Source organism: Giraffa tippelskirchi, chromosome 4, assembly GCF_054371585.1.
Source record: "Giraffa tippelskirchi isolate mGirTip1 chromosome 4, T2T-mGirTip1v1.2.pri, whole genome shotgun sequence".
In the NCBI taxonomy this organism is placed as follows: domain Eukaryota; kingdom Metazoa; phylum Chordata; class Mammalia; order Artiodactyla; family Giraffidae; genus Giraffa; species Giraffa tippelskirchi.
In genome coordinates this window covers 193,005,978-193,021,399 of record NC_137278.1, presented here as the reverse complement: position 1 = coordinate 193,021,399, position 15,422 = coordinate 193,005,978, and the positions used below count along the sequence as shown (strand labels likewise).

The 15,422-nt window shown below is 37.4% G+C and overlaps 1 protein-coding gene and 1 long non-coding RNA gene across 2 annotated transcripts in view; both read right to left on the bottom strand.

Moving 5' to 3' along the window:
• The window catches only part of LOC145545278 (uncharacterized), a 131,140-nt gene that overhangs the window by 74,929 nt on the left and 40,789 nt on the right, over positions 1 to 15,422 (bottom strand). The gene's annotated exons all lie outside the window — the stretch shown is intronic.
• LOC145545273 (taste receptor type 2 member 10-like) lies at positions 8,451 to 14,453 on the bottom strand. The gene has a single exon (XM_081589344.1). It carries the CDS (start codon positions 14,451 to 14,453, stop codon positions 13,524 to 13,526), a length of 930 nt encoding a protein of 309 aa, XP_081445470.1. The 3' UTR covers positions 8,451 to 13,523.

Genomic DNA, 15,422 nt, shown 5'->3' with positions numbered 1-15,422 from the left:
CTGATATGTCTCCATAAGGAAAAGATTAACAGGAAAAATAAAATGAGTGACAGAGCCAAGGGGATGAGAGATCCCAGGTGGACAAGAATTTGACTGCTATAGTACTGTGTTTTACGCATGCATTTTTTCCAAGTCAAGTTGCTTTCCATTTCTAAATGGTCACTGACCCTGAGAGCACTGAATTTTATGCTCAGAAGATTAAAAAACAAAGAGAGACAGAATCCCAACATAATGGTGAAAACAACTCTATTTCTTCTCCATTTTAGCCAGAGAAAGAAGGGGTGGGAAAAACTAGATAGCTTGAGGAAGTAGAAGCTGCTGAGGCAGGCAGCACACCAGGTACCTAAGGAATTGCTCAGATTCCAGAGGAAACCAAAAGTTACTTCTATTACTTGGTGACTATCTAATATTTCTGGATGGAACCCTATTCTAATGCCATTCAGGAGAAGTATGAATATCATACCAATTCTGGAGATGGCCAAGCACGTGAAGATGAAGTCAAGCAAGGAGATATTCTTGCTTTTGAGAGAGTCAGCACAAAGTACTAGTGCAATGAATCCATTTCTGCAAATTCCTGTTATGAATTCTGAGATTTCAATGATCAAAAAAACAAGTTTGATGACATTTGACATGCCTGCAGAAGTGAAATCCCAGTTACTTCATTCACTGATGACAGAAGGTCTTCCAAATGTTGTTTTGAAAATGATATAACAGTTGAGAATGCTCTTGTTTAGGCTTGTAGTTTGGAGTGTGTTTTAGTCTAGAATAAAAATCCCACTTTGACCAGAGAAAACAAGTATCTTCCTAAAAAACACTTTCAAATGTGAAAACCCTTTAGACTACAATCTTCCTGTATGGGCTCAATGCTAAGTGACTCTTTTTGTGATTGTCACAGGCTGAATTCTTCATCTGTGTGCTTGACTGAAGGTGAGGTCATATTTGCTAACTTGCAAATAAGGAGAAGATTTTATGACACTGTTTTGTGCTTTCTTCCTCCTCAAGCAGGAAATTTTACATGGAGTCACATCAGAATTTAAAGTAACAAATTACCTCCCCACATTTGTGAATTTTCTTGTAAATTCTGATTTCTGAGATTGAGTATGGCTAGGATCCTGAATTCTTAACTGGCTATTATTTTAATTTAGGATTCTAAGGCTTAGCCTTTATAAATATCAGGCTCAGCATTTGTAAATTCTTTATTCTTAGCTTTGCTCTCTAGTATTTCCTATTTAGGGAAAGGTTGCACCAAGCCTGAGCTCCACATGACCTCACTCCTGGCCCACAGAATTCTGTTTGACAAGGATCTTATGTCTAAGGCATATAAGAGGAAAAACAGGAAGACACTCCTGTGCCTCTAGGGCCTTTTTCTTTCTGCTATTTTCTATCCTCATTTCACTGAACTTCCAAGCTGATAAGATTCTCATGTCTTACTTGAGTAGATTAGAATTTTGGGAAGATGGACACAAACTTCAAGGAGGAAACTACTGGCCCCTAATAAGCTCCAACCCTTATTAGAATGACTTAATAGGTGGAACTGTGTCTTTCCCCAAAAGGTATATCCAAGCACTGTGAATGTGTTCTTATTTGGAAAAGGGGTCTGTGCAAATGTAGAATTTGAGTGAAATCTAAATATAATGGCTGGCATCCTTAGAAGGGAGAGAAAGATTCCACATACAGAAAGAAGGTCATGTGCAGCTGGAGGCAGGGATCAGCATTACTATTGCTACTATGTAGGAAATATCAGGGTGCAGCAGAAGGTGGAAGAAGCAAGAAAGGATTCTTCTCTAGAGCCTTCAGTGATAGTGTATTCCTACTGATCCCTTCATTTCGGACTTCTAAACTCCAGAACTCTGAAAAGCAAATTTCTGTTTTCTGATGGCATCAAATATGTGATAATTTCTGTCGGCAGTCTTGGAAAAATAATTCAGTTGTTTATATTATTTTGATATTAATAAAATCTTAAGTGAGGAGCTTAATGGAATTTTATCAACTTCATACATCCCTATAACTGTGGCCCAGAACAAGAAACAGACACAATCAACTCCCCAGAAGAAAACATCTTGCCCCTTTTAGCTACAATCTCACAATCTCCCACTTTTTTTAATATTTATGTGTAAGAACTCATAGACAACATAAATTTGCTTTTCTTCATTTAACACTCTGTAAGAGTCATCTTTCCATATGATTGTAGTTCTTGCCTAGAGAATCCCAGGGACAGGGGAGCCCGGTGGGCTGCCGTCTATGGGGTCGCAGAGTCGGACACGACTGAAGCAACTTAGCAGCAGACTTAGCAGCATTCATTCTCACTGCTATCCTGTACAGCCAAGGAAGCCTGTCTTTTTGGCAGTGAGGGAAGGAGCTAAGCATTGTTCAACTGTCTAACTTTTCTGGCATAATCTTAAATTTTTCCTTCTTCTTTTTTTCCACTCAGCTTCTGTAGGGTATTTCTTTGCTCTTTGTTCCCTCTCCTTTCCAAAAGCAGTCTTCATGAGTCTGTCTTTCAAACTTTGCACACTCTTAACTTCTTTGATGTAGTCCTTGCTGTGAATTGCTGCTGCTGCTGCTAAGTTGCGTATTGCCAGGATTCTTTTCCAGTGTTTTCACAATTATCATTAATATTTTTTCTTCCTAGAATTATTTTAATCATCTTAAATCCTCACTCTGCACTGACATCTTGCACACAATTTTTTCCAAAAATGTCTCATGCCACCAACACTACCACAAAAATCCATAAGGGGATACAGCAGAAACTGGTCCATCTTCATCCTGTTGTTGACTCACAGCCTTTTCCATTCTTTGTGATAATTCAGTAACCTACTGAGTACACTGGATTTCTGAGTTCCATGAGCCACTGCAGCAAATTAACCAAACCCAAGTAGAGAGTTATTGGAGCCTCAGACGTATAGCCAGTAAGTCAAAAGCACAGATAAAAACCTGAGCTTGCAATTGGTAGCTCAAGTGGGGGTATTCTTGTGGGACTGAGCCCTTCACCTATGGAATTTGACGCTCTCTTCAGGTAGGTAGTGCCAGGGTTGAATTAATTTCTTGGTGACTCCCATTAGTACTGGGTGTCAGAATCAATATATGTATGTACAAGATTATTCATAGCAACATTGTAACTGCAAAATACCAGAAACAAACCAACATATACACAGAACCTGTTCAATCAAATCTGGTACATTCAAATGACGGAATACTAAAAAGGTGTGAAAGAGAATGAGAAACAATTTCAGAAATGGATGGAATGATTTCTAACATATTGTAAAAGAAAAGAGTAAACTGGAAAGTGTCTTTTATATAAGAAGTATGGAAAAAAATTAGTATGTGCATACTTGTTTATTTTTTCAAAGATAAAAATAGGAGGAAGAAAGCAAAATTAATGGAATTTATTATCTATAGTGGAGAAGGAAATGGCAACCCATTCCAGTATTCTTGCCTGGGAAATTGCATGGACAGAGGAGCCTGGCAGGCTATATAGTCCATGGGGTCGCAAAGAGTTGGCAACTACTAAGCGACTGAACATATATTATCTGTAGGGAGTAATTTAAAATGGGATTGATGTTATAAAGGGTGAATGGCAATATTCTCAGGATGGTTTTTGATTATGTTTGACTCTTGAAATGATGTTGATATTTTAAATTAAAAAATAAAATAAGGGCTGGGGAAAAATCCTACAATCAAATAAAATAAAAAAAAAACAACTCTCACTTAAAAAAAATTATTACTATAACCATGCTAAAGATAAAGAAAGAAAACAAACCAAAACAACTTTGAAACACAGTATTTTGATGGTTATGCCCTGATATAAAAGCTCAGGCAAACATGAGCTGTAACAAAGTACTGAGCTGTGGTTAATAGTGTCTTTTTCCTACCTCCATTCCTCCCTCCCTCACTTCCTCCTTCCTTTCTTTCTTCCTTTCTCTCTCCCTCTTTCTTTCTTTCTCTTCCTTTCTGCATGTGAGTTAACAAGTCTAAAACTACGTTCAGGGTATCCTGTGCATGCGTGCTAAGTTGCTTCAGTCGTGTCTGACTCTGTGCAACCCTATGGACTATAGTCCGCCAGGCTCCTCTGTCCATGGGATTTCCCAGGCAAGAATATTGGAGTGGGTTGCCATTTCCTCCTCCAAGGGATCTTCCTGACCCAGGAATCGAACCTGCATCTCTTGTGTCTCCTGCATTGCAGGTGGGTTCTTTACCACTAGGGCTACCACTGGGAAGCCCTCAGTGTTTCTTAGGACTGAACAAATGAGTAAATACACTAATAAAAGTGAGAACCATTTTTTCACTATTAAAGACAGGATTTACATCGTGGAAAGATGGAAGCCTGTGATTTTGTAGTGGAATTAGAGATGTTAGCATAAATACGCAATGTGTTATACATAACGAGAGAAGAGACTGAGAAACAGAACTAAACAAGTTTGTGGAATGTTTGTGTCCAACCAAATCTTGCTTTTCAAATACCTGGCTACACTAAAAGAAATGAGGACACCTTGGGGAAAGAGTAAATCCAGGCTGAACATCTTTATAGTAAACACTCTCTAATCCTCTGGAGCTGATGGATGCAGGAAGAAGCAACTGCAAGAGAGGAAAGCTGACTGAGCCATTAGATTTGTGTGTGGGGTTAAAATCTTGAAGAGTGAAATTCCCTGAGATGTAGTCAGGATCACTGTGGAAGGTTGTGGTGATGTTCAGTAATACAGTTGAAACCAATGCAAGAAAGCAGTGTAAGTGAAACAGATCTTCAGGGGCTTTCTTCACTTGATTACTTTATTGGAATGTCCATTTCTCTGAACAAGCCTGTCAAGGAGTTCTGAGAAATTTCTCTTTTTCCCAGCACTTTAATGGCTTCAGTACCCTTAAAGAGGGTAACCAAAAAGAAGTAACCAAAGAATTCCTGAAATTGATAAGCAGTTATCGCAACATAGCAAGATACAAAGTTAAGATATGAAAGTCAATTGCTTTCTTATACATCAGCAATGAACACATGGAATTGGAAATGAGGAACAATAGCATTTCCACTGCATCCAAAAAGTTACTTAGGTATAAATATAACAAATGCAAAACCTATATGAGGAAGACTGCAAAACTCTGATAAATGAAAATTAAAAAGAGCTAAATAAATTTGACAACTGTTCATGTTTATAGATAAGACTCAATATTGTCAAAATGTCAGTTATTCCACACCTGATTTATAGATTCAGTGCTGCTGCTGCTGCCGCTGCTAAGTCGCTTCAGTCGTCTCCGACTCTGTGCGACCCCACAGACGGCAGCCCACCAGGCTCCGCCGTCCCTGGGATTCTCCAGACAAGAACACTGGAGTGGGTTGCCATTTCCTTCTCCAACGCATGAAAGTGAAAAGTGGTGAAGTCGCTTAGTCGTGTCCGACTCTTCGCAACATCATGGACTGCAGCCTACCAGGCTCCTCCGTCCATGGGATTTTCCAGGCAAGAGTACTGGAGTGGGCTGCCATTGCCTTCTCCAAGATTCAGTGCAATCCCAATCAAAACCTCAGCATGTTATTTTGTTGATACTGATAAACTGAGTCTAAAGTTTATATGAAGAGTCAAAACCCAGAATAGCCTACTTGCTATTGAAGGAGAAGAATCAAGTCAGAGAACTGACACTACTTGACGTCAAGACTAAACAAGAGAGTGTGATATTGGCAAAAATAATAAGCAGATAAGTGGAACATGCTTCCCTGGTGTCTCAGAGGGTAAAACGTCTGCCTGCAATGTGGGAGACCCAGGTTCGATCCCTGGGTCAGGAAGATCCCCTGGAGAAGGAAATGGCAACCCACTCCAATATTCTTGCCTGGAGAATCCCATGGACAGAGCAGGCTGGTAGGCTACAGTCCACAGGGTTGCAAAGAGTCGGACACGACTGAGCGACTTCACTCAAATGGAACATAATAGAGAGCCTATAAATATAATCAATTGATATTAAATATAATCAACATATATATAATCAATTGATATTCAAAAAAAGAGCAAAAGCAATACAATGAAGCACAGATAGTCTTTTCAATAAACAGTGCTGGAGCAACTGGAGATCCATATGCAAAAAAATGAATCTAGTCACATACCTTACATAATTCACAAACATTAATTCAAAGCACATCATAGACCAAAATGTAACAAGCAAAATTATAAAACTCTTAGAAGAAAACATAGAAGAAAACCTAGATGATCTTGGCAATGGCAATGACTTTTAAGACAAAACACTAAAGGCAAAATCTGTAAAAGATGTAACTGATAAGCTTGACTTCATTAAAAAAATATTCTGCTCTGCAAAAGATAAAGTCAAGAGAAAGAAAAGACAAGTAACAGACCAGGAGGAAATATTTGCAAAAGACTTATCTAATAAATGACTGTTATTCAGAATATAACAAGAATTCATACTACTCAACAAAATGTAGATAAGAAACTAAACTAAAATTTGGGCCAAAAATTTTAATATACTTCACCAAAGAAGATGTGCAGGTGTCAAATTATGATATTCTGCTTGCAGTGGGTCCCTGATCCATGAATCAAATCTTGACTGATTTCAATAAACTGAAATAAAGGAGTTGCAATCGTTGGTTTCAAAAAAAGTTGTCTGTCTCCAGCAGGGCAAAAATAAGAAAATAGACATTGTTGTCATTGGCAATTATCTTGTAACCCCCAAAGAGAGGAACTCTAGGATGAAGACCCTAAGGTCAACAGAATAGAGAGATAAATAACCTGAGTCTTTGGTCATGGACTGAAACCAACTCTACCTTAGATGCCTAGGTAGACGAAATAATTAATTCTCTTATAGTTTACACTAGTTTGAGACTAGATTTATTTTCTTAATACCCAAAAGCTTCCTGACTAATATACTTCCCCAAATATTGCTAATATGTACACATTCCCAGAGGGTGATTAAGGCATGATGTTTCATATTACCTTAGGAATATTAACAATTAATGACTAATTCTTTTTATCTGTGGAAACATCACTCAGTATGTAAGGTTAATATAATTAAGAATATATTAACATTTTCTAATCATTTAGCAATATTTATTAAACCATAACCTCATTCAAAATAGAAAATAGGCAGAAAAATATCTCATTTCTTTAAGCTATGCACCTTTATATCTCTTTCCATAATTTATGTTCATTTATTTGAATAGTTTCACTTTTTCAGGGTAAAAGAGATTTTATTTTAGCATCTTTTCCAAAGCCCTTAGGTTTTCTCTATTGTCTTTTCAAGGAAAACTCACTTACAGTGTCACCACACAAACTAAGTTGCAAATGTCACATACTAGCATAAAGAGAATTTCCATTTCACCAGGAACCAAAATTTCATGCAAAGTAGACAACATTTTCATGGTAAATAAATCTTAGGCATCAGATTACTTTAGAAGGGAAAAATTTTAAGTAACTATTAAAAATATTCAGGAGAGTCCTGTTCTATGCAGAAACCTGGAAATTACCTAGAAAGCCTTTACAAAAAAGCTTTAATATTTCATTAAATAGCTGAATCTATTCAAATATTTGAATAAGGTAAAGAATCTGCCTGCCAAGCAGGAGACATAGGTTTGATCCTTGGGTTGGGAAGACCCCCTAGAGAAGGAAATGGCAACCCACTCCAGTATTCTTGCCTGGAGAATTCCATGGACAAAGAGGAGCCTGGCAAGCTTTAGTCCATGCAATAATGTTACACTTGGGCATGACTTAGCGACTCAACAACAAATATATACTAAAGTATTTACAGGTTTAGTATATTTCTGTACATTGTCTTGAAAGAATTCAAGAAAGATTACGATATTCATTCAACAGAATTTCAGTCAATAAAGATTTTAATCAAGTATTTATTGAAATATTAAGAGTTCTTATATTAAGAATATACAAAAAGACACAAATACAGTCTGTATTCACTTGATTTCTAGATTGTTATGTCAAAGAATGTGTTCTTAATATTTCTAGGTTTGGGAGGAGGGCGAAGTGTAACAGTTAATTTTGTTTTATAAGCTGGTAACTGATCAATATTTTTGAATATCTTTGGATGAAAAAAACACTCTAGACAAAGTCAATAGTATTTAATTGCAACTCCATGCCTAAAAATGCTTCTTTATTAATCTTAAGATTCTAAATGATTTAATTTATTTTTGAACCTTAATCTGTAAAATCGATAATTATTATCATAATGTATTGTTTTAAAATTTCTTTTACCATGTATTTAGTTCCAAGAATGCCCTCTTATTTAATTCAGCTTCTTTGTTTTTTTAGTTTGCTCCTTTGCAATTTTAGTTCCTATGTTTTGATTTTTGTTATCTTATATTTTCTCTCTTCTTTCATAGAAATGTTTTCTTGAATTTGATGGGGAATATTCAGCACATATTACTCAAGAATGTCTGCTCTCTGCAGTCACTTTTTTTAAAAATTGTGTTTTACATTTACCTCTGTGCTATATATGAGTTTGTTTAAGTATTTTTCTTTTCTTTTCATTTGCTTACTCGGTCTTAAACAGTAAGACTTCAAATTAAACCTGCAATTTCCCCATGATCCTACTGAGTGGATTTTGGATTAGCTTACTTTTCAGTTTTGCATGGATATAGATTATCCTTGAGTGATCAACCTAGACAGATAATTAACTTTCTACCCAGCAATCCAGGAAAGCTGGACAGAGTCAGTTCCTCTGGTAGTTCCAGTAGGGGCACTTCTCATCAGTGTTATCTCTCTGTTTTCAGGAGCTTCTAAGATACACATGACAGGTGACAGACTAAATGTAACCCAGTCTCCTCCAAACAGAGAAATAGTTTGGTGGTGTTTTACTTCTGTGGGATCAACTTCCTCCACGTCATATAGAGCATTTATTTAGAATAACAGAGCCTTGGGATAACACCTCATCCCATCAAGTCTCTGTAATGTTCTCTAAGGGGCCCTCCCACAGTTTACTCAGTTCAATGCTCTTGGCTACCTCGATAACTATTTCTTCAAGACCATCTCTGCTGGCTTGCTGTTATTTGACACCTCTTGAACTCTAGACACACACAAAAACCCCACCACAGATGTAAGATTGCTTCATCTGCAGCTATGGAAAAGGCTGGTGAGAAACTGCCCCAAGCTGCAGTCATTGTTCTTCCAAGGCCAGGGCTCCCAGGATGCAAGTGTATTGACAGCAGATCTTTGGATGTCTTTCCAGTGTCATTGTTAATATAAATTCAGGTTTTTGCTTATTCCTAAAGATAAGTTCCTATAGTCCTAAAGATAATATGATATTCTAAAATATCTCCTAGAAGGATTATGCAGAGGATTTTCCTGGCAGTGATTAAGTTTATGGCTACGATGTATGAGGCAGGTAGCACATCCAGTACTTAAGGAGTTGCTCAGATTCCAGGAGAATTCAAAAACTCCTCTTATTACCTGGCAACTATCTAATATTTCTAGATGGAACACTACTTTAATGCCATCTAGGAGAAGTATGAATATCATGCTAATCCATGTGAAGATGAAGTCAAACAAGGCACTATTCTTGCTTTTGACCAAGTCAGCACAAAGTACTAGTGCAATTAATCCATTCCTCTCAATTCCTGTTATGAATTATAGCATTTCAATGATCATAAAAATCTTTTGATTACACTGGACATGACTGCAGAAGAGAAATCCTGGTTACTTTGGTCACTGCTGATAGAAGGTCTCTCAAGTGATGTTTTGAAAATGATACAACAGTTTAGAACACTCTTGTTCAGGGATGTATTTTGGAGTCTGATTCAGTGCAAAAAAAATATCCAATCATGAGATGAGAAAAATGGGTATCTTCCTAAAAAGTACTTAAAAATGTGAAAACCCTTCAAATTGCAATCCTCACATAAATATGAGCTTATTGACTAATTCACTATTTTGCCATTATCACAGGCTGAATTCTTCATTTATGAGTTCAACTGAAGGTGAAGTCATATTTGCCAAGATGCAGTTAAGGAGATTAATGACACTGTTTCATGCTTTCTTCTACCTCAAGCAGGAAATGTTACATGGATTCATGGTAGAATTTAAAGTAACAAATTCCATCCCAGATTTCTATAAATTCTGAATTCTGAGATAATATGGCCCAGGATCCTGAATTCTTAACTGGCTATAATTTTAATTCAGTATCCTTAAAAGATATAAACACCACAACCAGCATTTATAAATTTTTTATTAATATATCTAACCTCAAGGCTTTCCTATTTCTGGCAAATCTTGGTAGCCCTGAGCTCTACATCTCCTCACTCCTAGGCCACAAAATTCCAAATTGACTAGGATCTTATGTCCAAAGCATATAAGAAGAAAAATAGGAAGATGCTCTTTCTTCCCAAAGCCTTTTACTTTCTTCTGTGTTCTATCCTGATCTCACTGACCTTCCAATCTGACAACATTCTCAGGTCTCATCTGAGTAGATTAGAATTTTGGAAGCTGGAAGCAAACTGGAGGAAACAACTGACCCCTTTCACTCGTCCATGTAAAGTTCCAGACCTTAACAGGATGATGTAGTAGGTTGAATAGCGTATCCCCAGCAAAAGGTACGACCAAGAGCTAACCCCTGGTATCTGTGAATGGGTTCTTATTTGGCAAAGAAGTCTTTGTAGATGTAGTTTGGGATTGGAATCTAAATATAATGATTGATGTCCTTAGAAGAGAAGGGAGAGGAAGTTTTAACATACAGAAAGAAGACCATGTGAAGATGCGGGCAGGATTGGAGTTACTATTGCTACCATCAAAAGAATGCCTAAGTGCATCAGAAGATGGAAGAGGCAGGAAAGAATTCTTCTGTAGAGCCTTCAGAGATTCCTACTGATCCCTTCATTTCAGACTTCTAGACTCTAGAACTGTGAACAGTAAATTTCTGTTTTTTGAAGGTGGCAAATTTGTGATAATTTCTTATAGCAGTCCTGGGAAAGTAAACCAGTGTTTCTATTGTTGAAAAGATAATTAACAAACACTTAACACTTAATAACAGGACTTCCCAGGCGTCTCAGAGAGTAAACAATCTGCCTGCAATCCAGGAGACCTGGATTCGGAAGATCCCCTGGAGGAGGGCACTGCAACCCACTTCAGTATTCTTGCCTGGAGAATCCCAGGGACAGAGGAGCTTGGTGGGCTATAGTTCATGGGGTTTCAAAGAGTCAGACACAACTGTGACTAACACTACTGCTAACGTTTAATAAAATTTTAAATGAGGAGCTTCATGATTTTTTACTAACTGCACACATTCCTATAACCACACCCCAGACCAAGAAACAGACACAATCAACTCCCTAGAAGACAACCTCAAGCCCCTTCTAGCTACAACAACACAATCTCCTGCTTTTTTATATTTACATGTACAAACTCATAGAAAGCATAAATTTAGTTTCTTTCATTCACAGTTTGTAAGGTTCATCTATAGGCTTACAAGATTACTCATAGCACTACTGTTTGTAATTGCAAAACATCAGAAACAATTGAACATAAACACAAAACCTGTTGGATCAAATCTGGTACATTCAGACAATGGAGTACTAAAAAGGTGTGAAAAAGAATGAGAAATAATTTCACAATTGGATGCAGTGATTTCTTACATATTGTAAAATGAAAAAAGCATTGTGCAAACTCTTCTTTGTATAAGGAATATGGAAAAATTAAATACACACCTACTTATTTTTTCAAAAATAAAATTGGCAGGAATAAAGCAGATATGAATGAAATTGATAGTTAATACTGAGTAATTTAAAATGAGATGAAAGTTATGAGTGTGAATGATCACATTCTCAGTATACCTTTTGTATAGTTTTGACTCTTAAAAATGATGTTAATATTTTACATGAAAAATATAAAATAAAGACAAGAGAAAAAACAAACTACAATAACAAACAAATTTCACTTTTTCAAATCAATAATGTGACCATGCTAAAAGGAAAGAAAGAGAACCTACCAATGTTACTTTGGAACACAGCATTTTGAATTTATGCCCTGATATAGTCATATATGAGCTGCAACAAAGTACTGAACTGTAGTTAATAGTGTTTTCTTCCTCCCTTCCTTTCTCTTTTTCCTACCCTCCCTGCATCCCTCCTTCTTTTCTTTCTCCCTTCATTCCTTCTTTCTTTCATTCTTCCTTTCTCTCTCTCTTCCTTTCTTTCCTTCCTTCCTCCTTTCTCTTTCTTCTAGAAGAGATATGAGTTAACAAGCCAGAAACTGCTTGTAGTGTATGTTAGGACTGAATAAACGAGTAAATAAACTGAACAGTTCAGTTGCTCAGTTGTGTTCAACTCTTTGTGACCCCATGGACTGCAGCACGCCAGACCTCTCTGTCCAATGCCAACTCCCGGAGTTTACTCAAACTCATGTCCATTGAGTCAGTGATGCCATCCAACCATCTCATCCTCTGTCATCCCCTTCTCCTCCTGCCTTCAATCTTGCCCAGCATCAGGGTCTTTTCCAATGAGTCAGTTCTTCGCATCAGGTGGCCAAAGTATTGGAGTTTTAGCTTCAGTATCAGTCCTTCCAATGAATATTCAGGACTAATTTCCTTTAGGATGGACCCATTGGATCTCCTTGCAGTCCAAGGGACTCTCAAGAGTCTTCTCCAACACCACAGTTCAAAACCATCGATTCTTCAGCCCTCAGCTTTCTTCAGAGTCCAACTCTCACATTCATACGTGACTACTGGAAAAACCATAGCTTTGACTAGACGGACCTTTAACTGAACAAATGAGAGCCATACCTTTCACAGTTAAACAGAAGATTTGCAACATGGTAAGAAAGAAGCTTGTAGTTTTTAATCGGAATTTTCTAATTCTAATTAATATCAGCATAGATGCATCATACATTACAAGTAGAGAGATACATAGACAGAGACAGAGAGGGAGAAAGAAGTAAGTAGGTGTGTGTAATGTTTGTATACAACAAAAGCTTGGTTTTCAAATACCCTTTTTCCCTCAAATAAATGAAGACTTCTTGGAGAAATAATGATTCCAGGGCTGGGTGAGGAAAAGCACAAAGTGAGCCTGAAATGGTTTGAAAGAATGTAAGGAAACATGAAAGAAGAATGGAGCCATGTCAAAAGGACACGGGAGACAATTTGAAGTGGTTCTTACTTGACAAATCTATACAAATGTGGGCATTAAAATAAATAAGAGAAGTAATATAATAATAGTAATTCCTTGAGCTATTTTTGGTGAAGGACTATCAATGCTTCAGGAAATTCGATTAAAACACAAAGAGAAATCTTGTTTTAGAGGCTTACTCCTACCAGCAACATCTTTATAGTAAATAATGTCCAAGCAGTTTTTAGTCTGTGGTTGATGGTTGGGAGAAACGATGTAAGAGAAGGAAGCTCCCCAAGCCACTTAATTTGTATGTGGGATTAAAATCTCACTGAAAAGTGACATTCCCTGAGATGCAGTCAAAATCAGTTTGTAAGATTTTAGTTATGTTCAAGACACAGTTAAAACCACTGCAAGAAAGCAGAAAGTGAAATAGATTTTCAGGAGTTTCATCACTAGATTACTTTCTTGCAGTATCCATTTCTTCCCAAGCCTGTCATGGAATTCTAAGAAATTTCTCCTTTTCCCAGCACTTTAATGGTTTCAGTACCCTCAAAGAGGCTTGCTTTAGCTTCCTATTTCCTAGAATTAGGATCAATGAGTGTCCCCAGGGATAGAGGAGTCTGGTTGTTACACCAATAATGAGTAACAGTTTGTTTTCAGGCATAGTACTACCTGATATTTGTATGGCAGTGCCTACAAAATACAAAATAAAGAGGATGATAAAAGACACCAATATCTTCATTGCTTTAATATGTGCTTCAGTGCTGGGATCTCTGAATCCTGTGGCATTCAATTGTATCCTTCTGCTCTGCCTCCAAAGGGAAGTGATTAATAAGAAACATGTAATCAGGCATAGTACAAAGACAAGAATGGTTCCAATATTGAGCAGAATATGATTTGTCAAGTATTCACTTTTATGCACGGTGATCAGCCAGGTTGTACTTCTGTTCTTCATATTATTATTAATAATAGGCTTTGCAACACTTGGAAAAGCAAATAACCATGAAATAAGCAAGCAACCCACGAAAAGGAGAAGAACCCTGTTGATGTGACCCTTCAGCCAGAGAAAAATGCAGTGGGAATAATTGGCTATCTTCAGGAAGTAGAAGATGCTGAGGCTGGTGGCAAACCAGATACTTGATTGATTCATAATTATCCATAAGTGAGCTATATTTTTAATTAGATTACCAGACAAATATATATCTGGAAAAAACACCCTCACATATGCATCTGTAATTATTATCCATATCAGGCAAAATCTGGAAGAGGCTAAGCCAGTGAGAATAAGGCTGACAGTAGAGATCTTCTTGCTTTTCACACAGTCAATGCAGCTTACAACTCCAACAAATCCATTCCCTAAAATCCCCAATAGTGATTCAGTAACTGCTACAAAAAGGAGGAGGCCTTCCACTATACTCAGCATGTCTGCCAATCCCTAATACTGTTCCTGTTTCATTAATTTTCAATTACCTGCTTCAGAAAAAGTCATGTATTGCTGCTTTATGGCAGGATGATTTTCTTCTTTTTCATTTCATAAAGACAAAATGGCCCCAATTACTGCCTTGTGATGGAATCCAAAATAGCTTCACAGAGACCCCTCCAGTTGTGGATATAAAATTTAGCTAGTCTACAGAATACACATCTAGACTGAATGCCTACCCACAATTTGTTAAGATGCAAATAAAAGTTTCTGTTTCTTGGAGTCCACTTGTTCTCCTGAGACTATTTTGCATTTGTTACCCTAGATTGTGCAGTAGGAGTGCCAAACACATACCTACAGAAAACAGCAGAATAGAAACAAAAATTGGACTTTATAATTTTTTTAATCTCAACAATTACATTGTCATTTATATCATGCTAATAATAATGGGGGCTTCCTAGGTGGCTCAGCAGGTAAAGAGTTTGCCTGCAATGCAAGGGATGCCAGAGACTGTTCGATCCCTGGGTCAGGAAGATCCCCTGGAGGAGGACAGGCAACCCACTCCAGTATTCTGGCCTGGAGAATGCCTTGGACAGAGGAGCCTGGTGGGCTGCATTCCATGGGGTCACAAAGAGTCGGACAAGACTGAGCAACTAAGCACAGCACAGCACAATGATGACAGTTTAGATATATAAAGCAAAAACGGTGTATAGGAGAGATGAATGAATTTAGCCATTGTAGAAGCAAGCTGCTTCTTTGAAAAGATCAATAAAATGGATTAGCCTTTAGTCATGCTGACTAAGGGTTTCCCAGTTGGCTCAGTGGTTAAAAAATCTACCTGTAAATGCAGGAGTCTCAGAAGATGTGGGTTTGATCCCTGGGTCAGGAAGATCTCCTTGAAAAGGAAATTGCTACCCACTCCAGTATTTCTGTCTGGGAAATTCCATGGACAGAGGAAGCTGGCTGGCTAGA

Excerpts from the sequence above, each read along its gene's own strand:
- LOC145545273 (XM_081589344.1), bottom strand. The coding sequence starts at position 14,453 with ATGCTGAGTATAGTGGAAGGCCTCCTCCTTTTTGTAGCAGTTACTGAA.